We start from the raw sequence: 25,412 nt of genomic DNA, 5'->3' as shown, positions 1-25,412 counted from the left end.
CATTGATGTCCTTTTGTAATTTCCTCCCCCTGGGCATGGATGGGCTAGACTAACTGCAGCCATGATGGGATGTCACTCCTAAGATTAAGTTATCAAAAGTCCATAGCTCCCATCCTAAGTGATTCCCAGATTCTACCCCCAACTCTCCTTCCACTCTAAGATCACTTGCCTGGGGGAAATGAGCTGTCAGAATTTATGAAGAAGCCCTGTACCTACATGTGAGAGAATAAGCCATGTCAGTGAACTGGAAAGTGAATTCCCACCCTTCAAACCTTCATATGAGACTGCAGGTTTGGTCAATGGTTCTCACTTCAGCTTCATGAGAGTCCTTGAGCCCAAGGCTCTTAGCTAAGCTTTACCCAGATTCACCTAACCCACAAAACGGTGAGAGAATAAATCCTTGTTAGTTTAAGTTGCTAAATTTTGAGACAATTTGTGACACAGGGATGCACAGTTAATATAATCACCTAAAATATAAAATAAAAGCAAACTCCTGAAGCAAAAACAAACTGACAAGTGAAAATCCAGATCATTTTTCTCCTAAAGTCAAAAATTTGTTCAAAGAAAGGTAAAGCTCTTAGTTTGAATATTCTTTTCATTCTGGCATTAGCATGTCTGCACCACATCTGCCATGTCCAAGGAAAAGTCTATCACTCTACATACTCTGATCACTCTCAACATGAACAGAGTCTCCTGTCAGATTTGAGATCAAGCAGTAACACTAAGGTTCAATAACAGAAAGCACAGATAGGAAATATTTGGGGTGAAAAAGAAAGATTTCATACAGTTGAAAGAGTGGGAACTTAAACTGCTGATCCAATGAACACAAAGGAAACAAAGAAAGAAAGAAAGATGTTGAGGAACTTTTGGAAAAAAAGGAGACAGGTATAATACAAATATGAAACAAAACAGAATGTCCTGATTATAAGAAATCGATGCGATGGAAGGGATTACATTTAATCCTAACCCTGAGAATATTCTCCTTTAAGATGTTCAGGTAATATAATATTGGACCCATAAGAAAATGAAAACAATCTTAACACATAACTGAAACTGGCATTGGACAATATTTACACAGTACTGGTAGTCTCAGAGCACTTTACTGTTTCTCCAATTTGTATTTCTCATAGATAAAATATGCAAGATGTGGTTGTGGCTGCCAAACAGTATGTTAAAGTTAACATCTCTGGAAATATAATGAGATGGTGGGATCTAGAGAAGCTTGTAAAAGAGGTAGGTGTACAATATCTTTATCTTACTAATGTGGATCTCAAGAGGTACTGTTGTACATTAATGGAATGAGAAATAGAGATATTATATGTACTATTTAAAGTGACAAAAATGACTAGTCTATGAAAAAATTCAGATGAAAAGAAGAAGAGGAAAAAAGATAAGGACCAGGAACTAATCTTCAGTTTTCATTCTGGAGAGTGCATAAATATTATTTTTAAAAGACCCAGAGGAATCGGGTGGAGAGGGAGGTGGGAGGGGGGATCGGGATTGGGAATACATGTAAATCCATGGCTGATTCATATCAATGTATGACAAAACCCACTGGGAAAAAAAAAAAATAATAATAATAAAAAAAAAAAAAAGAAAAAAAAAAAAGGGATAAACAAATGGAAGTATAAGTGTATTATTTAAAGATACAAAACTAATTACCAAAAGAATTATGAAAAGATATCATCTCTATGAAGTAAGATGAGGGTGGTGAGGGGTTTGATGGGGCATTGCTACTATTTATTTATATAGCAATGCAAAGAAATAGAGGAAAACAATAGAATGGGAAAGACTAGAGATCTCTTCAAGAAAATTAGAGATACCAAAGGAACATTTCATGCAAAGATGGGTTCCATAAAGGACAGAAATGGTATGGACCTAACCGAAGCAGAAGATATTAAGAAGAGGTGGCAAGAATACACAGAACTATACAAAAAAGACCTTCATGACCCAGATAATCATGATGGTATATCACTCACCTAGAGCCAGACATCCTGGAATGTGAAGTCAAGTGGGCCTTAGGAAGCATCACTACGAACAAAGTTAGTGGAGGTGATGGAATTCCAGTTGAGTTATTTCAAATCCTGAAAGATGATGCTGTGAAAGTGCTGCACTCAATATGCCAGCAAATTTGGAAAACTCAGCAGTGGCCATGGTTTTCACTGAAAGTTTTCATCACAGTTTTCATGAAAAGATCAGTTTTCATTCCAATCCCAAAGAAAGGCAATGCCAAAGAATGTTCAAGCTACGGCACAATTGCACTCATCTCACACACTAGCAAAGTAATGCTCAAAATTCTCCAAGTCAGGCTTCAACAGTACTTGAACCATGAACTTCCAGATGTTCAAGCTGGTATTATGAAAGGCAGAGGAACCAGAGATCAAATTCTCAACATCCGTTGGATCAAAGAAAAAGCAAGAGAGTTCCAGAAAAACATCTACTTCTGCTTTATTGATTATGCCAAAGTTGTTGACTGTGTAGATCACAATAAACTGTGGAAAATTCTGAAAGAGATGGGAATACCAGACCACCTTACCTGTCTCCTTAGAAATCTGTATGCAGGTCAAGAAGCAATAGTTAGAACCGGACAAGGAACAACAGACTGGTTTCAAATTGGGAAAGGAGTACATCAAGGCTGTATATTTTCACCCTGCTTATTTAACTTATATGCAGAGTACATCATGCGAAATGCCAGCTGGATGAAGCACAAGCTGGAATCAAGATTGCTGGGAGAAATATCAATAATCTTAGATATGCAGATGACACCACGCTTATGACAGAAAGTGAAGAAGAACTAAAAAGCCTTTTGATGAAAGTGAAAGAATAGTGAAAAAGCTGGCTTAAAACTCAACATTCAAAAAACTAAGATCATGGCATCCAGTCCCATTGCTCCATGGCAAATAGATGGTGAAACAATGAAAACAGTGAGACCTTATTTTCTTGGGCTCCAAAGTCACTGCAGATGGTGACTGCAGCCATGAAATTAAAAGATGCTTGTTCCTTGGAAGAAAAGCTATGACCAATCTAGACAGAATATTAAAAAGCAGAGATGTTACTTTGACAACAAAGGTCTATCTAGTCAAAGCTATGGTTTTTCCAGTAGTCATATATGGATGTGAGAGTTGGATTATAAAAGCTGCGTGCAGAAGAATTGATGCTTTTGAACTGTGGTGTTGGAGAAGACTCTTGAGAGTCCCTTGGACTACAAGGAGATCCAACCAGTCCATCCTAAAGGAAATCAGTCCTGAATATTCATTGGAAGGACTGACGCTGAAGCTGAAACTCCAATACTTTGGCCACCTGATGCGAAGAACTGACTCACTGGAAAAGACCCTGATGCTGAGAAAGATTGCAGTCAGGAGGAGAAGGGGATGACAGTGCATGAGATGGTTGGATGGCCTCACCGCCTTGATGGGTATGCATCTGAGTAAGCTCCAGGAGCTGTTGATGGACAGGGAAGCCTTGTGTGCTGCAGTCTATGGGGTCACAAGGAGTCGGACACGACTGAGCAACTAAACTGAACTGATACATACATCATCTTCTAAATCATATTGACTTATTTTCATGTGCATATTTTACTGTAATGAAAATAATTTAACAATATTTTCACTTTTTTTGCATGTACATATAATACATCAAAGTCTAAAAGTAAATTTGGTCAGAATCCTGCTATTAGCTTCAGAACTAGTGTAAAAGAGTAGGTTATAATTAATGCTATTACCTGCAATTTGAGGTATCACCCATTTAAATATACTGTATTTTCAAATAACCCACAGAGCAAGACTAACTCCTTCGACATTTCCTAGGTTTTGTCTAGATTTGTCTGTCATCAGGAATTCACTCCACTCCCCAAACTTCATTTAAGTCTTTGTGTCCAATTAGTGTTATGCCAGCATGCCCCTCAAATCTCTTTTAATTTGCTAGTTCATTGTACTTGGTTCTCATTTGAAATAGTCAATTAAAATATCACAGTTAACCCCCAAATGATAAGACACTCCTCAACCTCTGAAAAAGCATGCTATACCCGCTGATCTGTAACCTCTCAGTCAAAACTTATACTGCTTTGCACCCTTGTCCTTTCCACCTCACTGACAGACCTTCCTTCCTGAGCTTATGCAAACGTCAATAACACAAACTGAAATGAGAATTTGCCTTCGTATGTCCTATTCACAACTTTCTCTTAAAAACAACAATATTCTTTGTTTGAAAAGTGTGTATTAACTCTCCATGTGAAGGAATAACTGTTTTTCCCTTCTTATATGTACCACTTTTATTCTCTGCAACTATTGACCAATCCAGGAAAATTCAACACTAGGCACCACTCATTATTTACCTCAGCATTGGGATATGCACTTTATGTGTTCATAATTTATCTATGCAAGAACTAATTACTTAGTGTTCACTATGCACCAAGCACCTTAGGTGTTGAGCCTGCATAGGGGAATAGGGCATAGGTTTTAACTTTCAGGGGCTTGTAAAAAAGAAACGGAAGTAAAAGTTATAGGCTCTGATAGATAAAGAACTATCTGTATCTACTTATCTGAACGTCTATTTATCTGTTTCTCCAAAGTGCTATAAAACAAGAAATGCATTCTGCTTAGGGTTTTGGGGTAAAGTTTTGAGTGAAATGTAAGGTCTAAAATCATCTCATACCATTAACATTAGCAAAGTTAGATGGCTAGATGGCATCACTGACTCAATGGGCATGTGTTTGAGTAAACTCCAGGAGAGGATGAGGGACAGGGAAGTGTGGTGTGCTTCAGTCCATAGGGTCTCAAAGAGTCTAATGTGTCTGAGTGACTGAACAACAGCAAAGAATTTTATAAATGTAGAGTCAATTACTGTTAATAAGACCACAGGTGCAAGGGTAGCACAGGATAAAAAGAAGAAAAGAGGACCACTGATAGCAGAGAGAAAAACATTGAAGAGACTGAAAACGGGAAGTTGCATTTTGTTTACTATTGGTAGCATATCAATGATAAATTTCAGATTTCAAATTTGGTGCTTCAAATGTTTCTTTTTTTTCCCCCCTCTTCTGAATCAACTTTCCAAATAATGTGGAATGCAAAGTCATACTAAGAAGAATAGATAAGACAATGAGGCAATTAAATAAAACACAGACAACTTCAGGTACAAATATAAGTATGCGTCTATCTAAAACTATAATGAAAACTCTTACTTTGGATGGTGGAAAGCCTTCACTTCCTAACAGAATAGGTGGGTCATTTGGCTGCCTTGTGGTGCCTTATTTTTCATTTGTTGTCATGAGTTGCCATATTGGCTTTGTCTAGAATTATTACTAACAGTTACTTAATGCTGTGTATGGGAAAGTCAGGTATAGGTATAGGAAATTCACCACAAAATGTGAAAGAATCTTGATATATCTTTTTTACTTCTAAAATACAGGCATTAGAGCCAGAGAACCTCCCTTTAATGTAATGTGAATACTTTGTATTTCCTTTTGAAAGAAATTAATGTTCCCTTTGGACCCGTGGGCACAAAGACTCCCAGTATAATCTAGCTGTATACAAAGTCTTTTGATATATATTCAGGGATAGTTACTGTAGAGGTAAGCTAAGAGATGCAGGAAATATGAAAACAAGCTTTCCTTAGATGTTCTAGGGCCACAGTTTTCCTGCTGAATTTTTATTACTGGTGTGTATTTAGTGGGCTTCCCCGTTGGCTCAGATGGTGAAGAGTCTGCCTGCAATGCGGGAGACCTGGGTTCGATCCCTGGATCGGGAAGATCCCTTGGAGAAGTAAATGGCAACCCACTGCAATATTCTTGCCTGGAAAATCCCATGGACTGAGGAGCCTGGCAGGCAAAGAGCTGGACATGACTGAGTGACTTTCTCACACACACATACATACATACATTTCGTGAAGACGTTGTAAGAGCTGGTTAACATGTTACAGCAGATAGAAACTCCTCACGTGGTTGTTGTTGTTGTTCAGTTGTCTAGTTGTATTCAACGCTTTGTGACTTCATGGACTGTAGCACACCAGGCCTCCCTGTCCCTCACCATCTCCCGAAGTTTGCCCAAGTTCATGTCCAAGAATAAACATCAACACCTTAGGAATCAGTGAACTGAAATGGATGGTAACGGGGAAATTTAATTCAGATGGCCGTTACACCTACTACTTTGGGCAAGAATCCCATAGAAGAAATGGAATACTCCTCATAATCAAGAAAAGAATCCAAAATGCAGTACTTGGGTGCAACCTCAAAAACGACCTCATGTGGTTAGCTCACCAGTATTCTGGGGAATCTGTAATTAAATTTATTTTTTATGCAGCCTGTGGACAGAGTTGATCAAATCCAGGCCCACTTCTCTTATTTGGGATTTGGGTCATCTTGTTGGAATCTGTAATGCTTAGAATAGGGTCTAGCACACAGAAGGAAGAAAGGAAAAAATAAACAGAGAGAAGAAAGAAGAGCGTGGAAGAATGGGAACAAGGTTTCTAAGAAAGGAAAAAATGACCATGTACTTTGTGCCAGACGCTATGCTAAGATGTTTGCTCATGTAAATCAAGCTGACACAAAGAACCTATCATCACAATAAGAATGATTTTAAAGTTCCCTTTATCACTGTTTCATAATTCACTCCATATAATCATCCAACATTGAGTTCAAGCAGTATCCACACTTCCTCAACCATGTGGTATTTATTCTGTGGAAAGACAGAGGTGATTTGCTCACCCACATGCCTCTCAGGGAAATCTCCAGATCCCTTAACTAGGAAAATCAATCCTAAAAGAGGACAAAAGGGGCCTGCGTCACCAGCTATCCTATCAAGCCTACAGACTGGAATGATAACATTTATTTTAGAAGGTTTCCACAGAGTGTGGGTAATTTCAGATCCAGGGTAATGTCTAGCACATTGCCAACACTCAGGACATGTGAAGTAATAAAAGTGTGTTACTTCAAAACACTTGCTATTAAAAAAAAAAAAAAAGACTAAAATATCTTTCACCCTTTCACTCTGTTTCGGAGTTTCAGTTGTGTGAGTGATACTGTTAATAATACACTGTCCATCTGTTACGGACAAAAGCTTTGTTCTTGTTGATTTAGTTGTTGTTTCTGTTGTTCAGTTGCTCAGTTGTGTCCCACACTTTGCTACCCTATGTAATGCAGAATGCCAGGCTTCCCTGTACTTCACTGTCTCCTGGAGTCTGCTCAAACTCATGTCCACTGAGCCAGTGATGCCTGTTTATTTATGGCATTTTATAATTCATGCACGGTTTCTCTACACATCCAAGAAGTAGTTGGCTCCTGTCACACAGGTCTGTATCTCTAGGTACCACACCTTTATCCTCAAGAATACAATACTTTGCAAAGTGTATTTTATATGTTATGTACACAAAAGATATTTACTAATTCATAATTTTAAATAAAAGTACTGCAGATTTACAGGCAACATACATTATGGTTGAAAATATTAAGTTAGCCAAAAAGTTCATTTGCATTTTTCTGTAACATCTTACAGAAAAAACTTAGTTTTTGGCCAACCCTATAAACAACTTAATAAAAACAAATATACACTGATATTTTTGTTTTGATTATCATTTCTATGCTAACTGAAGAAACTATTGGTTAATACTTGTGTTATTCGTCTGCTTGAGATTCTACATAAAAAGAATAACCACGATGAGAAGACAGTGTTTCGTAAGTACTATAAAAGGCAGATGAATTAGCTAAATCTCCTCTTAAAGTTCGGATTGCATAATACTACATATTTTTTGTTGTTCTTGTTGAAATTTTCAGCGATGTTAACTGATAAGAAAACCTAATATAGGCACTAAATAATGAAAATTGAAGAACTCATATAGTACCCAAGGAAATCTATAGATTCAATGCAAACCCTGTCATAGTACCAATGGCATTTTTCACAGAATTGGAACAAAATTTTTTAAAATTTGTATGGAAACACAAAAGAACCTGAATAGCCAAAATAATCTTGAGAAATAATGGATCTGGATAAGTCATGTGCCCTGGTTTCTCCAAAGCTACAGCAATCAAACCAGTACGGAACTGGCACTGAAAGGGGAACACAGACTAGATGCTACAAAACTCCTAGGAGGGAACTTAGGCAGAGTGCTCTTTGACACAAATCACAGCCATACTTGTTTTGGCTCCATCTCCTAGAGTAATGGATATAGAAACAAAAATAAAGAAATGGGACCTAATTACACTTAAAAGCTTTTGCACAGCAAAGAAAACTATAAACAAAATGACAAGACAACTTAACAGAACAGGAGAAAGTATTTGCAAATGATGTGACCAATAAGGGATTAATTTCCAAATTATAAAAACAGCACATGCAGCTCCATAAACAAACAAAGAACAACAACAACAACAACAAAACATTCAAAACATGGCAGAAGACCTGAATAGACTTTTCTCCAAAGAAGACATACAGATGGCCAACAGGCACATAAAAAGATGATCAACATCACTAATTATTAGAGAAATGCAAATCAAAACTATAATGAGATACCACCTCACACTGGTCAAAATAGCCATCATTAAAAATATCTATAAATAACAAATTCTGGAGAGGGTATAGAGAAGAGAGAACCCTTGTATACTGCTGGTGGGAATGTAAATTTTTGTAGTCACCATGGAAAACAGTATGGAAGTTCTTTAAAAAGCTAAAAATATAGTACTATATGACACAGCAATTTCCCACTTTTGGCCATATATCCATAAACATGAAAACACTAGTTTGAAAAGATACATGCACCAGATGTCCATAGTGACACTACTTACAATAGCCAATACATGGACGTAACCTAAAATGTCCATTGACAGATGAATGGACAAAGGAGATGTGATATACATACAATGGAATATTACTCAGTCATAAAAAAGAATGAAATAATGCCATCTGCAACAAAAATGGGTGGGCCTAGAGATTATCATAAGTGAAGTAAGTCAGACAGAGAAAGGCAGATATCACATGATAGCACTTACATGTGCTGTATATTTTTAAAAGGATTAGCTTATTTACAAAGCAGAAATAGATTCACAGACATAGAAAACAAATTTATGGTTACCAAAGTGGAAATGGAGGGGGAAGGATAAATAAAAGTTTGGGATTAACAAATATACTCAACTACATATAAAATAGATAAGACAAACAACAAGGACCTACTATATAGCACAGGAAACTGTATTCAATTATCTTATAATAACCTATAATGGAAAAGAATCTGCAAAAGTATACTGTATATCAATTCTACTTCCATAAGATATTATTAGAGAGATTTAAATTTAATCTTGATATTAGTTTAGTAAAATAAACCTACTGTTTTATATATATTATCAAAGAAAAAAGCATTGTTAGCATACATGCATGCATACACAATTTTCTTATTCCAGATGATTTGCCTCCTCCCCTTCCTTAACAAAATAATTATTACATGTAAAAGAGGAATAAGCCAACAGGTATAACATAAACATACCTATGTACTTGCAAGCCATATTATTATGGTACCAAGACTTCATAGTATTGACTAAAATAAAGACAAGAAGATAAGGTTATTTTATTGCTACTTTAAATATAACTCATTACTTAATAAAAGGAGAAGGAAATGGCAATCCACTCCAGTATTCTTGCCTGGAAAATCCCATGGACAGAGGAACCTGGTAGGCTACAGTCCATGGGGTCGCAAAGAGTCGGACACGACTGAGCAACTTCACACCTGACACCTGACTTAATAAAAAGTAATTCCTTTGTCCTCAACTGAGACTTCAAATATCAAGAATGGTGACAATCTCACCAGTCCTTTCTGAGAAAATGCTCACTGAATTTACTGTCACATATTCATTAGGTACAGGGTCTTTAATCATTCCATTTCTCCCAAATGGTATCAAAAGAAATTATATCAAGAATCATAAACCCAATTTAGTCTAAGTCACAGCTGGAAGTACTTGATGTTTTTCATATCCACGTTGAAAAAAAGAGTATAACTTGAATTTTTAAGCTCCTTAATCAAGACATGTTATTGAGGACAATTACAGAAGTCATATTTTCAATATTCAGCACCATACTATGAATGAGTTTCTGTCTGAGAACAGCTGGAAAACAGGTCTAGGAAATTTCTGGGCTGCTCAGTCAACAGTAATATCTGTTGGTAGTGGTGGTGGTTGGTGGTTGAGTAAAACAGTGCTGGGTATGGGGATCAGTGGACAGTTCACTTTGCAGTATATTTAGTGTTCACGGTCCCCTCCCACTAAAGGCTAGTGAAAACTCTCCCCCTGAATCACTTCCTGCCTCCCACTGCTTTTCAACATGCTTGTAGGGGAATGGTGCTGCCTCCCTGTGGAAAACACATTCAACAGAGAATTCAGCTCAGGATGCGTGCATACGTGTGTGCGTGCTAAGTGGCTTCAGTCCTGTCCGACTCTTGGCGACCTATGGACCCCAGCCCACCAGGCTCCTCTATCCTTGGGATTTTCCAGGCAAGAATACTGGAATGGGTTACCATGCCCTCCTCCGGGGAATCTTCTGGATCCAAGGAACTAACCAGCATCTCTTACGTCTTTTGCATCGGCAGGTGGGTTCTTTACCACTCGTGCCACTTGGGAAGCCCCTTCAGCTCAGTATGTGCCATGCAATTGACGCTTTGATTCAGAAACAGCAATTCAGAGCTATTGTTTTCAAGGGCGAAGAAAATATTTTAAAGGTAAGAAAGATGCTTTAATTCATACAATGTACTTAAGGAATGCTTTTCAAACATAACTATTATTTGTATAATGGTTACATGTGTCAGGCATTATTTTTTCCTTTTCATTTTAGGGTGAACCATAATGAAAAAAAAAAATTTTTTTTTTGACAATGAAAAATTGTCAAATAGCAGTGACTGTATATAGTTCTCATACGATAGTGACTCTTTAATCCTCACATAAGTTTATGACACCATCATCCCCATTTTATAGATGGGAAGCAGAGATACTGAGAGGCTAACTTGCCTAAGGAACGCAGCCAGTATATGGGGAAAGTAAGACTGAGATTTAAGTATGCATTCAGGCTTCTGGAGTCATTGCCCTTGACCCCTGCACAGCACTACACCGTTAGCCTTGTCAGTGCTGCCTCTTCAGACTGTCAGCTCTCAGAAGGCAGAGCAGACTGGGAGAGACTGGGAAGAGCAAGAAGGATAGAAACAGGTAGGTGAACGATGGAGAGGGCTTTGCAGGCAGAGCAGAGAGAGGTGTGAAATAGCACGACCTCTGGAGGTTTCTATTAGTAGTTCAACAGATCAGAGGAAATGGGTGTGGAGAAGAATGGACATAAAATTTTCTAGTGAGGCAGACAGGAGGCTAGCTATCTAGCCTCCAGAAGGATGAACCCTGATGATCATTCAGGGAATCTGCTCTTTATCTTAAATACTCGGATGTATTAAGGCTCATATCTGCATTTTCAAAAAGAGAAGCCTGATCCCTAGGTAGAGATCACACTGAACTAGTTAAGAATATGTGAAGGCAGGAAGTGATGAGATTCCGAACAGAGGCCAGGCTCAAGGGCAGAGGACCAGCTCACCTCAACATACTCTGAAAAGAAGCTGGCTGCATAGCCTTGAGGAAGTTATTTAGTTTCTTTGGGCCTCAGTTTTCTCATGTGTAGGATAAGAATAATAATATCAAGCTGTATTCCCTGAGTCATTTTTTCCTCACTCATAAATAATCTCTAGAATTTGCTTAGTCTTCTTATTTAATTAACAAGACACTTATTAGCGTCTTGTGTCCTTAGGACCACAGAGGGCAGGACATACACAGGTCACCCCCACCCTGTTCTGGGCTCAGGGGATTCCGCTCCACGCTGCTTTGGAGCAAGAGCCTACTCCCTGGCATGTGGCCACATCCTTGGGGCAAGGTGTCCGGTCACAGTGACTCTAAGTGGTGAATGGGGCTGGGGTGGGGCGGGGGAGGTGATATTGATGAGGGTTGAAGTTTGCTTGATAGGTGACATGAGCTAGACTCCTTACTGATAAGTCTGGGACCTAGGGTACCCGGGTGTTGCTCATTCCAGGTCTCCACTGCCAGCACGTAGGAATCCCAAGATCCAAGAGATGGGTTTTCCAACAGGAAGAGTCATCTGGAGTCCCGATTTACCCATGTTCTGAGCTGCCACTGACGCCCAGCGTACCCCAGCCCATCCTCTTCCTGCCCCTCCATCTGGACCCGCACTTTCTACCTCCACACTGACACACAGCAGGGCCGGTAGGCTCTGACAGTGCCCTGTCTGCCTTCCCGGGTAACTCCACCCACCTGGACCAGGTCCTCGCCCCGGATCTGAGAGGAGTACATCTGAATTTTAATCTACCAATGTTCTTTTATAATTGTTGCCATATCACTGATAGTCTCTGCATGTCTATTCATAAAAGATTCCCTTTTGCTCCCTTCCCCAACACACAAACATCCCCACTCCTCTCTCCTCTTTTCCTATAGAACTTGACATCCCATGTATGCTGTTTCATGGTTTACTGTCCATCTCCCCTAACTAGAAGGTGAGCTTTGTACAGAAGAGCCTAATTTTACTCAATGCTATATTTCCAGTGACTAGAACATCGTCTGGTATTATAAGAAAGTGTTTTGTGACCATGTGCTAAGTGAACAAATGGATTGATGGAGGGATGGATGAATGAATGAATGGGTATTTTTGTCTAGAACTAGCCTTGTCCAAGGATGTCTCAAAAGCCAAAACTGCATCCACCAAGAGAGCACATTTTCATCCAGTGAAACCTCTAGACCAGAAAGAAAATGCACTGGACATAATAATTCTTAAAATAAACTCTTTAAAATGTATATATCCTAGAACTTTTGTTTACCAGTAATGAGGGGGGAAACACCTTTTAAATAGCAGTGCTTATCTACTTAAAAATTACAATGAATTATACTTTTCTTACTCGGCACCATTAGTTTCAGAAGAACGTGCCTTTGTGTATATTTTCAAATCTACACCCAAGTGTTTTTCTTTTCACTATGCACTAAAATTTGCAGTTAAAATGTACGTTAATTTAAGTAAATTCAGCAGAATGATTAGACTAGGGAAAATAAAATTAATTATTCATGTCACCAGTATTTTAAAATGCAGAGTGGTTATCAGGAACACACATAATTATAAGTAATGCAGTTATTTCTTAATAATGAAGCCACAGCTAAGGTTAATTAATATTTTTAATAAAAAATAAAATTTTGCTCTTTGAAGCTACAAAATGTTTTTTGTTAGCTTTAGATATTTTTCATGGAAATATGTGTGCACTCTGCTTACATTTTTCAAACAAATAGCATTAATTTTTTATGAGTCTCTCCAAAGCTGCCAGGAAGCAATAGCAGTGTCCAACACATTCAAACACTTTTTTTGTTTGTACACTAATTGGGATTCTTTTTGGAACATTCTACAGGAATCAAATACCAATGAGTTCAGTAGGAAATGAATACACATGTCCTGACAACCTACCAATGGTTTAAAATCCTCAATAGCACCTTTTCTTGAGTAGATTTGCTACCTTTACTCTGAATAAAGTCTAACTGGAACCACTAATTTATTCCAGTACATTTCACTCATACTTACTGATTCTGCCCCAGTCTACAATTTAATTTCTTTCTAAGAGTTGCAAACTATAGTCCCTCCAGTCAAAAGCCAGAATCTCTCAAAGCCTTATTTCTCTCCCTTTTTAAGGTTTTTAAAATGAGATGAAAAGAAGATGAAAAACATTATGGATTCTTGAGATCAGGTAAGGAGACCAGAGTCAGTTTCTACTCTGAGTGTAAAAGACAGGGCTTCTCTATTTATTATCCTTATGAAGAATGATTTTCTTGCAAAGACAGATTTTAAATATGTTGTCAACGTAGAGCGTAATACAATTTGTGGACCAAAACTGGGATGCTTTTGAGAGTCAAAAAAGGATTCTATTAATAATTACATTGATATACCACCGGGTACATGGGGCTTCCCTGCTGGCTCAGTGGTAAAGAATTCACCTGCCAAGCAGGAGACATGAGTTTGATCCCTGAGTCAGAAAGAGTCCTGGGGAAGGAAATGGTAACCCACTCCAGTATTCTTGCCTGGGAAATTCCATGGACAGAGGAGCCTGGTGGGCTACAATCCATGGGGTTACAAAAGAGTAAGAAATGACTTGGTGACTAAACAAGAACAACACAGTTCAAGAGATGCCTAAACCCACTTATTTTAGAGAGTTAGCAAGCAAGGCCAGAGTGCAGTGAGGTTAACCATCTTGTCCAAGATACTCACAAAGATAAGAGGTTGTATTGAAACTGGAAACCTGTACCAGTGATCTTTCTATTATACCATACCTTCTCTAACCAAAAGGCAATGCCATGGATCTATATTGTCTACAGTATGTAAAGAACTTATAAAAATATTCTTAATGGAAAGAATACAATGTTGCAAAATGTGATATAAAGCATAGACCAAAAGAAATGTCAAAATCTTGATCTCAAAAGAAACAATTTCCTTTCTTTACAAACTGGCAATCAAAGGGAATGAATATTGTCCTCTGCATGTTAACTTGCTTTAACACATTTACATAAAGCTATGTATACATCAAGGGCTTGGCCGGTGACTCAAGACGGTAAAGATTCCACCTATAATGCAGGAGACCCAGGTTTGATCCCTGGGTCTGGCAGGTTCCCTAGAGAACAGAATGACTACCTACACTCCAGTATTCTTGCCTGGATAATTCCATGGACAGTGGAGCCTGGCGGGCTACAGTCCATGAAGTCGCAAAGAGTTGGACATGACTGAGCTACTAACACTTTTTTCACATATACTTCATAGATTGCCATATTATTCAGACAAGCAGGGAACACTTAGCCATCAGAGATCTTGTGTGACACTTTTGCCTCTGACCCCAAGAAGGAAGCTCTCAGCATCCTGAAGAACTTTATACTGTTAAAAGTTTGCAAATATTCACTTTCTGAGATTATCCTTATAGAAAGTTTCTCTTTGTTAGGATGAGTGGGTCTTATGGGAACATTTAGATACTAAATATCATAAGCAAAATAACTTTTTGTGAATTTTATATAGTCCACATTAAAAAGTAGTTCTAATACTGTTATATTCATATTTTTAAAAGTCATTTAATCAGAATGGTTGGTAAATGTATCCATTACTTCATGACATAGATCATGTCTTTCTAAAGTAAATATCAGTCTTAAAATTGATCACGATCAAGAGAAGAAAAACTTTTTTTTCTTTTTAAAGCATATTTACTTTTAAATAGGAATGTAAACAGAATCTTATGAGATGATATTTTGTGAATTCTTTTTTATATTCTTTGACTCTGTGAAAACTGAAAAATACATTTCTCCCCACTACTTGCCCTGCAGAATGGCTGGAAAAAATCTCATCTCATCTATCTGAAATGAATCCAATTTAATTCTGCTTGCCAAAAATCTGTTTCTATAGTTCTAAAACATGCAATCACCCTAAGGTACATAGCCATTGTAACTTAAAGTGGCTCTGTGTTATCACTGAGGAAAATACACGTTGATTGAGAAAACAGTCCAGTATGGCTTTTGAAAACTAAATGACCCTCCCTGGCATACAACTGAGTAAGACAGTTGATAAAAGCAGGCAGTTACGGCCACTATGGAAGGAAGATGCCTCATCCAACCTGCAAAAATGGGTCAAAGGTTATAGTCTTAGACTGAGCATTACAAATCACTTTCCTATTGAAACTTCCAAGACTGATAATTCTAGCAAACACTTAAATTCTGTATATATCAATAATTTCTTTGTAGTTGGAGGGCAGTTAAAAGTCAATTGTGAAGTAAAGAAAATTCACAACAAATTAGCCTGCTATTCAAAAACAAGCAATTTGATTTCTTCCCCAGTAGTCTCTCTTTCATACATTCACATCTTATTACCTGTAATCACAAACATATCCTCATGAGAGAACTTTAAAAGCTTTCAGTACAACTTTAAAACACTGTTGCCACAATTGAATATTTGTAATATACAAATTAGTTAATTGCTACTATTGGTCTGTTGAAATCTGAAGATCTAAAATATCTATTTTTTAATGAACCTAGTAATCTTTTATTTAAGTCAATACCTCTTCAAATGAACCAAGTAATCACTAATTGATTAAATCATTTACTTCCGTAAACCATTGCTATCTTTAAACATGCTATAGCTTATAATAGAGAGTCTTTCCATTGGCAATTAATGGGCAGTTAACTATTTTCCTTTTACATTAGTTAATATTATAAAATGCATAAATTTTAATTTCTTCATTTCTAGATGTTTAACTTATAAATGAAATAGCTATTTTACACATGTTTTCTTAATAAACATAATTTCTTACTACATAGCAAGTACTAATAGATAAAGCACGTTAAAATGAGGCTGATACTTCCTTATTGGGGGATATATCTGGTTTACCTAAGAACTTAAGCAGCTGCAATTTCAATAATGATGAAGCAACACTTCTGAGGGGAAAAAATCTGGTTAATTAAATTTTTATTCACAAGAATATTTCCAATTCTAAATGTCCTAGAATATCCTCTTCTGAATTACTTTGCTTAAAGGAAAGAGTTTATCTTTGCTCTGTGTTTGGCTTTCTTATATCAGATTTGCCTTAATAACCCACTTATTGTTAAATAAGCCATACACAATAAACACAACAACAAATCATTAGTGAAGTAATATCTTCATTGAATTGTAAAGTTCTTGTACTGTGTGACATTTAAAACTTTTTTTTCCCAAAAAATTTAGACAAGATTGAAAAATAAGCTTAGTGAATATTTTGGGTGAGGGCAGTTAGCCACATAATGTACAAAATATGTTGGCCCAAGACAGTTTTTAAATACCATATTTTGGGTCTTTGTACTCAGAAAAACTAATAGCGCATTTTTCCTACCAACAGTAGAAGAGTAGACTTATCATTCATGACAAGACCCACATGCCTTCCAATTCAAAATTTTCAGGCTTCAAAATACAAGTGCTGTAGGTAATTTCTTTTTTTAAATTTTCAAAACTTGCTTTTATTTAATTTTGATGAAGTTTTGAGCTTGAACAAGGTCTTTCAGATACTTCATTAATTTACTTGTTCATTTAACTTAGAAAGTGAAAACCGTGTATAATGCTCAGACAATCCCCTTAGCTTGGTCTAGACCAAGGTTTCTGGATCAAGACCATCAGCCTAGCCACACACAAACCAACACAAAGTTTGTCAAAGTTCACAAGCCACAAACCAACATTTCATCTTCAAATTGAATCCATTATATTAAGCAAGTCTCAAAAAAGCCATAATGACTGAGATCAGAAGTAATCCCATTCTAGAAAAGACACACATGCAGAAAAGTCTACTTTCATAGTCACAGATTCAAAATGGAAATGAAATCCAGGTACTCACCTGGCTAACGGGTTCTTTTGTAGGGGGCTTTCCTCTTCTGGCTGTGCTGGTAGCCAGGGTCGTGGTGGTCTCCATAATTGACGTGGACATCTCTGACTGCATGGCAGTGGCTGTCGACTCAGTTGTCATAGAGGAAGGCACTTCACCAACCAGTCTCACATTTCCCACTATGGCGATGTTGGCATCATTTTCGGCTGCCATATTCAGAACTTTCAAGCCATTGTAGTAAAGCCCAGAGAGCTGACCCTGGAAGGGCTGGCCCTGCTCTTTCCCGCCAATTATTATGGTTGCTTGGCTATTGAAGATTGTGAGCTGACGCCCTGTAAAAATAATATTACATACATGCAAAAATGTTGATTGTGAACTCTACATTCTATAAAGGATGATAAAACAGATCTTTCATGGGGTGGATAATGAGAGCAATAAACTATAAGAAAGGCATTTGACTCATAATTCATTGCTTATAAATGAGGTGTCCATGAAATGCATAATCACTGGCAAATACTTATAAACTCTCAACTTATTGTAAATGTAGTGCCTTTGCTAAAAGACCAATCAAAGATATATATTGTAAATCAATTTTCAGTGGATCACTTTCTCTTTTACCTCAAGATCTCAAATCTAAATTGATAAATTAAAAATATGTAAGATATCTAACATTTCAAGTATTTGTTGTTCTAAAATTACCACTGGCAGAAACTAGTCTATAGCAGCTGAAATCTAATTTTAAATTTATGGCAAAAATTTCATAATTCACATAATGGCCACATGTATCCATATGCTCTTCTTTAGAAATGTTTAGTTTTTTGAATGCAATAGTCCATTGTTATTTGAATTATTCTACTTTTCTGGCAAATACACTGAAAAGAAACACATGGTTTACACTGAGTGTGTCAGAGACAAAACAAAGAAACAAAAAATCCAAAAAGATTTTTCTGATTGGCTTTCAGCAAGTCTATTAAAACGAAACAAATGAAAAAAACACATAGCTTCAGATGTAAAAAGCGGCTTCAGGAATGATACACAAACCAATGGAGAAATTATGGCACATTTCCATCAAACAGCAATCCTCAGCAACAGTACCAAAATCATCAAATTGAGTATCCAGTTTTAGCAGATTGCTTTCTGTTCATAAAAAGCATGCACACAACTTTAAGTTCAGTTTTAATTAGGGCTTGTTCCCAAATGCTCTTAGAAGGTTGCAAACGTTAAAGGGACTTCATTTTGACTGGCAATCCATATTGCCCACTATTTAAGATGCCTAGAGTTTAAAACCAAGAGTTTTTTGTTTGTTTGTTTGTTTGTTTTTCAGGACCATAATAAAGATATCAGAACTACATATATTTTAGTTAATAATTTAGAGGCTGGAACATGTAATATAATCTATGAATGATTTATCATTTTGGGTTAATGCTTGCTGTGAGTACCTTCATAGATTGAGTTAGTGGATTATATTTAACAGTCCCTTTAACCTTAAGTTAACAGGGTAAGATTATTAAACAGCTGGTACGTCTAAAAATGTATAGAAAGTATTATACAAGGAATGCAAATATTACTATCTACATTTTACTGTTTTAAATCTGTTTTTAATTTAGTTTTACGGAAAATTTATTTTTTATGTTTATTAGTGTTACAATGAAGTACTACTTGGTTATGTTCAAATTATTTTTTTATTTGAAGTTTTAATCAATGTTTTTTACCTTTGTCGAGTAGCCATTCATCAACTACTCGACCAAGTCGATATGGAATTCGCTGTCTAGCAATCGCCAGGCGCTCGTTATCATTGTTTCCTTTAAAGTTTAAAGAGACATTTCATTGGTTAAAATCTGTAAGGTCAAAGGTTAAAAGTTAATACTTAAAGCTTGAGCTATACAGTTGCCACATGATTTTTTGAAATTTGGAATTTTAAAAAGTTCTACCTAGAACATTTCATGTTTCAGACTTGTCATTCATTCATTTATTTTATTTTAGCAAACAAAATTATTCCTATGTTAATTGAAAATTAGAAATCTGCATTTGAGCTAGGTTATTAAAACTTATGTTATAGACAGACCCGAACAACCAATTTAAACAGCATATAATAGCTTTACAAAAAAATGACCGTTGATCTCAGGGTTTTGTCTTTTTGATGTTTCTTATTAACTAGTTAAACATGTTCAGGTGAAACAGGTTTAAGTTTTCAAAATACATCCAATCTCTTATTCCAGATTAGTAATTTATGAACACCAAACTTAATACCATCTTTGGCACACTGAAGCATCTAAAATAGGCCTCGCATACTTTATGTCCTATTCAGAAAAGAGAAATTCTTATTCATCTCATTTAAGGAAACCACAAAGTCCGAATAGTTCTTCTATATTCCACAGAAATCGGCTTATCAACCACTTGGACATCATAAGGGAATACATCTTGCATCATCCAAATATGTTATGATAGGAAAAGGCTTTGACAAAAGTGACTTTATTTGAGTGTCCTTCAGTTTCATTTAAAGCTTGACATGCTGATGCGTATAACATTTTTAAAAAAATTATATACTCAAATATTTGCTTTTTATTAAACTATTCTAAAAAAGGCATGGTAGCTTCAGGAACAAACACAAACCACAATAGTGGTCTGTATTCATAGCTCTAAACTATGTAGGAGCCTTGATTCTTTGAACAAAAAATTAATCTGATAAAAACATAGTTTAAAATGACCTTGAATAATGCTTGCAAATAGATGACTGTTTTCTTGATCTATAAAGCACTTAGGAAGAATCTAGGCTTCCATCTCAGCACTCAATTGTGTATATTGCCAGAAGTTTTCTATTCTATGAAAATTAGTTAACATGGAAACTTGCACTAAGGAATTTTAGTAATAGCTCAGATGGGAACTCAGAGGTGAAAGAAATGATGAATGGTAGTACTGCCCATAGGAAAAGACTAGAGCATTTTACTGGGGAAGATAAAAGATATAAATTTTCTTACATTTAGAATAATTAATATGTTTCCTTGGGCTGGTCTTATTGTACACTATACTTACCAAAAAAACCCACCATGATATTGGTCACATACTTTTAGAGAAAGAGAAAAGAACTATCATTTAGACTCTATCAATTTGTCTTCTGAAGTTTTACATGAGTGAAAATATTTCATACATTAGTATTTAATTGAAAGTGCAAATATCAAAATGGAATCAAATATACAGCTTAACAAAAACACATATGTATTTCTCTGTATTATGAAGTTATTAAAATGTTAGAATATTTTTTTCCTATGGGAACATATATTGGTATATTGATAATTTTCTAAAAAGGATAATATAGCCTAAATTCTAAATCTATCTTCATTTTCAAAAAGTGTGTTCAATTTACATTCTCTTTTGTATGCCTGTATACATATATATTTGGAAAAATATACTAAAATTTAATATTGGTTGTCTTATGGCAGCATGTTTATTGATGAATGTGTTTTTGACATATATGATTTATGTAATGAACATGCTTATATACATAATTTGATAAACTATTTTCAAAAACACATAATCTTTGCTCTATGGATTTCTTTGTTGACCAACACGCATGCCAATTTACACCGGTATGATTCTCCTGACAACTTTATAATTATGTAGCTCTTTGTCCAAGTTTTCATGCTAGAGTGTTCCCATTATCAGAAATGATTTAAACTTCCCTCAGACACCACCCAAGTCCAGACTGCAAATCACCTCTTGCCAGTTACTACTACAATATACTAATAGATCTCTCTGGATCCTCTCTGCAATCAGTCCCACCCATTGTCAGCCACTACCCAATCATGCCACTTGTCTATTGTAACCTGCCTGTTGCCTTTAGGATAAAATATCAACCAACATGATGAGGTTTACGATGACTTCCATGATCTGGTCTCTTCCCACCTCCCCTACCTCATCTCATAGTAGTCACTGCCTTGCTCTCCTCTTTCCATCCTCATGGAAACTGAGACTTCTTTCAATTCTCCTAAGGCCCTCCTTTCACCTCTGGACTTCTTCACTTGTACTCCCCTCTACTTGAGTTTCCCTCACTCCCATCCCATTCTCATCTCTCCTTAGCCAAACATGACTCATTAAGGGAGTCTTCTTGGCAGGAACATTAGTTCTCAGGAGGTCTTCACTGACATTCTCAAATTAAATCAGGACACTTGAATAAATACTTTCCTCGCACTTGATATATGCCCTATAGAAACAAGAACTGACCTTGCAATTGCACATTCAATAACTGTTTTTTCTCTGAACTCTGAAATTCCATGAGGTCAGGTATTATCTGGAGGGCTTACTGTTGTGTTCTCAGTGTGTGCACAATACCTATCATACAAACTCCAAAGCAATGTTTGTAGAATGAAGTAATAAAGGAAATCTTGTTTTAAATTCTGATAGCTTCCGTGGCACCATTATCTCATCTTCACAGGCTAACAACATTCACAAGAAAGCAAACACTTGTGCCCAGAGGATAGACTGCATGTAGCTAAGTTTCTCTTTGTACTTTTCAAAGGAAACATTTCAATTATAATTTTAGGTCTTTAATGATTTGAACATCCATTTAGTCAATCAGTTCATTATTTTTAATAATAACTGCCCCGTACCACAAAGTAGATAATCATAGTTATCATTAGCAGGGAAAGTAGAGAGAAATCTTCCCAGGTGGCTCAGTGGTAAAGAATCTACCTGCCAATGCAGGAAACACAGGAAACATGGGTTCGATCCCTGGGTCGGGAAGATCCCCTAGAGGAAATGGCAACCGAGTCCAGTATTCTTGCTTGGAAAATCCCATGGACAGATGAGCCCAGCCAGGTTACAGTACATAGGATTGCAAAGAGTTGGACATGACTGAGCATACACACACACACACACACACACACACTCAAAGTAGAGAGAAAAGTCTTACATAATACAGATGGAGGGAATAGATGGCTTTTGAATGATTTTGAAAATAGTGCATAAAAACACAAGAATACATACACACACATGCATACACACATACAGTTTGCCCTCATACCTTTAACTGGCACCCACAGAACAATTAGCATGATTGCTATAGCACAATTTAAATCAGCAATAGCTTTTGAAGATTCTTGATGAGATTCAGCTTAAAACAACAACAACAAAACACTGAATTCCCAATGAATAGCAAAGAGGTGATCTGTGTTAACAAGAAGAAAAAATTAGAGTAGGCAGCATAGATAGGTATAAAATGACACAATGATATTTAAGAAAGATAGCCATACAAATGGGGTCATACAATCGTATAACCCCCAAATTTCAGATGCCTTTTAGTTGATAATAATTTTTAAATTGGAATATTTGATTTTGAAATCCAGTTTGTTGTTGTTCAGTCGCTAAGTCATGTTTGACTCTTTGCGGCCCCACAGACTGCAGCACACCAGGCTTCCCTGTCCTTCACTATCTCCCAGATTTTGCTCAAACTCATGTCCATTGAATTGGTGACGTCATCCAACCATCTCATACTGTCATCCCCTTCTTCTCCTGCCTTCCAAGGATAGACTTTATTCTTGGTGTAATAGATAGGAAATTAGATGGTGCTTACTTCATTATATGTTGACTTTATTCTCTAAATTCTTTGTTCTTCTACTAGAATAAAAAATTAATGTCTTTTCTTCAAAAATAAATATAAATACATTCAGTTCAGTTGCTCAATCATGTCCAACTCTTTGTGACCCCATGGACTGCAGCATGCCAGGCTTCCCTGTCCATCATCAACTCCCAGAGCTTGCTCAAACTCATGTCCAATACATTATCAACAAAGACACATCTAATTACAGTAGAGTGACAATATCCTTCTAACAGATGATTCCCAAACTCCTTCTAGTAGTGGGTAAGGAATAGCTCAGATTGTTTTAGTTTGCTAGGAATAAGCCCACATTTTGCCTCTACATCATGATTTTCATTAACAAGTGGAACATGAAGTCATAAATTAGGTATATTATTCTAAGATATTGGGCTTCCCAGGTGGTATTAGTGGTAAAGAACCCACCTGCCAATGCAGGTAAGACGTTAAGAGACCTGGGTTTGATCCCTGGGTTGGGAAGCTGCCCTGAAGAAGGAAATGGCAACCCACTCCAGTATTCTTGACTGGAGAATCTCATGGACAGTGGAGCCGAGCGGGCTGTATGTAGTCCATAGGGACACACAGAATCGGACTGAAGCAGCATTCTAAGATATTGCCCTAAATGCATTTCATCCCTTTAGAAACTCATGGTGTTATATTATTTACAACATATCCAGTAACTCTATGTGATTGTGTTAATTTTATTTAATCCTGTCCACATTTCGGTATACTTCTAAATTTTACATACAATATAAAGGACATAAAAACAACCCATTTGATCAGGAAAGGTCAAAGATAAATATCATTTCTGATGACCTTTTCTTTTCTTTGGAAAGTGTTGAGATTTGATACCAAGTGTGTTGGGATGCAGAAATATTACATGGGCTTTCTCTGGACAGTCAGAGGTTGCAGGTTTATACTGATAGAAGATATTTTTTACAAAGAAAATGTATCTGAAAATCCAAATCAAATCAAAGGTGAGAAGCAATTTTCATCTTCAAGTATCCTAAATCCAAGGTGAGAATAAAACAGTAATGGCCCACTTATCTAAGACTTTCTCATTTTGGAATTATAAAAATGGTCCAAGTAGAGTTTCAACTTTTTAAAAAGCATGCAAATCAACTGCAGCAATCTATCGAGCAGATAAATTAGGTTTCTAGAACCAGAGCTTCTCATTGCATAAAGGATAATAATTTAGTCGCATACTTCCTTTACTCTAATAAAAGTGGAATGAGGTTTTCCTTTTGATTTATGGTCTTTATTCTTCAGTTAATTTTATATGGGTGAAAATTGGTACCTCCACTGAAAATGTCACCAGTAACATGTATGTCTCTGTTGAAGTAATTTCTAAGCAATAAAAGAATATGTAAATGTTGGTTTATTTTTCTTTAAACTGAAGGATTTGGTAATTTTTAATTAATAACCTTAAAAATTGAAATATGATTGATTTCTAACATTGTATCAGTTTCAGGATTCAGTATTTTGACAGGAAGCAGGCCCCATGTGGGGTTTCTCCGGTGGCTCAGTTGTAAAAAGTCTGCCTGCCAATGCAGGAGACACAGGTTTGATCCCCAGGTGGGGAAGATTCCCTGGAGGAGGAAATGGCAACCCACTCCAGTATTCTTGCCTGGGAAAACCACAGGATAGAGAAGCCTACTGGGCTACAGTCCACGGGGTGGCAGAAGAGCTGGACATGGATTAGTGGCTAAACAACAAGGCTCCACGTAGTAATACCACTACCAATCGAGAGCTTCTAGCTCTGACTGGTGTGGCCACTTAGGTTTAAGGTACTATGACTCAGTGGTAAAGAACTTGCCTGTCAATGCAGGAGATGTGGGTTCGATCCCTGTGTCAGGAAGATCCCCTGGAGAAGAAAATGGCAACCTGCTCCAGCATTCTCACCTGGAGAATCCCACGGACAGAGGAGCCTGGTGGGCTATGGTCCACAGGGTTGCAAAACAGTCAGACATGACTTAGCGACTAAAGAACAACAAGCTATATATAATGGGGCATTTCAAACAAGGTTCCACAGGTGAAGAATAGAAAGGAAAATCTGATCATTCAGATTTCAGAGTGTAGCATCCTCAATTTTGATTGAATTCTGGATAGTTTTACTTTCGCATCTAACCAATAATATTTGGTCACAGCATAGTGTATTTATTTATTTTTTTATAAATCAGCAGATATCAAGGAAATGAATAATTTCAAAGAATCAAGGTAAGCAGCAAGGAGTAATAAAACTCAAATCCTTGACGTGGAGTTAAATTTCATGGTGGGACTCAGAAAAATAAGGGAATAAAATTGTAATCATATTTTTATGACTATTGGTCAGGAGAGACAAACTATATGAACTTCGCTAACATGTTTTTCTACTCTCATTTTCATAGATCTCCCCTGATGTATCATTTCTCCTTGGAAATAAAAGTGGCAGTTTTTGATATGACATAGT

The 25,412-nt window shown here is 36.7% G+C and overlaps 1 protein-coding gene across 1 annotated transcript in view; it reads right to left on the bottom strand.

The window, feature by feature from the left end:
- The window catches only part of NRXN1 (neurexin 1), a 1,175,743-nt gene that overhangs the window by 128,281 nt on the left and 1,022,050 nt on the right, over nucleotides 1–25,412 (bottom strand). Inside the window, exons 18-19 of the mRNA XM_061155451.1 lie at nucleotides 19,086–19,175; nucleotides 17,386–17,705 (exon numbers count right to left, since the gene is read on the bottom strand). Coding sequence (XP_061011434.1) covers nucleotides 17,386–17,705; nucleotides 19,086–19,175 — 410 coding nt within the window. The remainder of the gene's footprint in view (nucleotides 1–17,385; nucleotides 17,706–19,085; nucleotides 19,176–25,412) is intronic.

Source organism: Dama dama, chromosome 11, assembly GCF_033118175.1.
Source record: "Dama dama isolate Ldn47 chromosome 11, ASM3311817v1, whole genome shotgun sequence".
NCBI lineage: Eukaryota > Metazoa > Chordata > Mammalia > Artiodactyla > Cervidae > Dama > Dama dama.
This window is presented reverse-complemented; position numbering and strand designations above follow the sequence as displayed.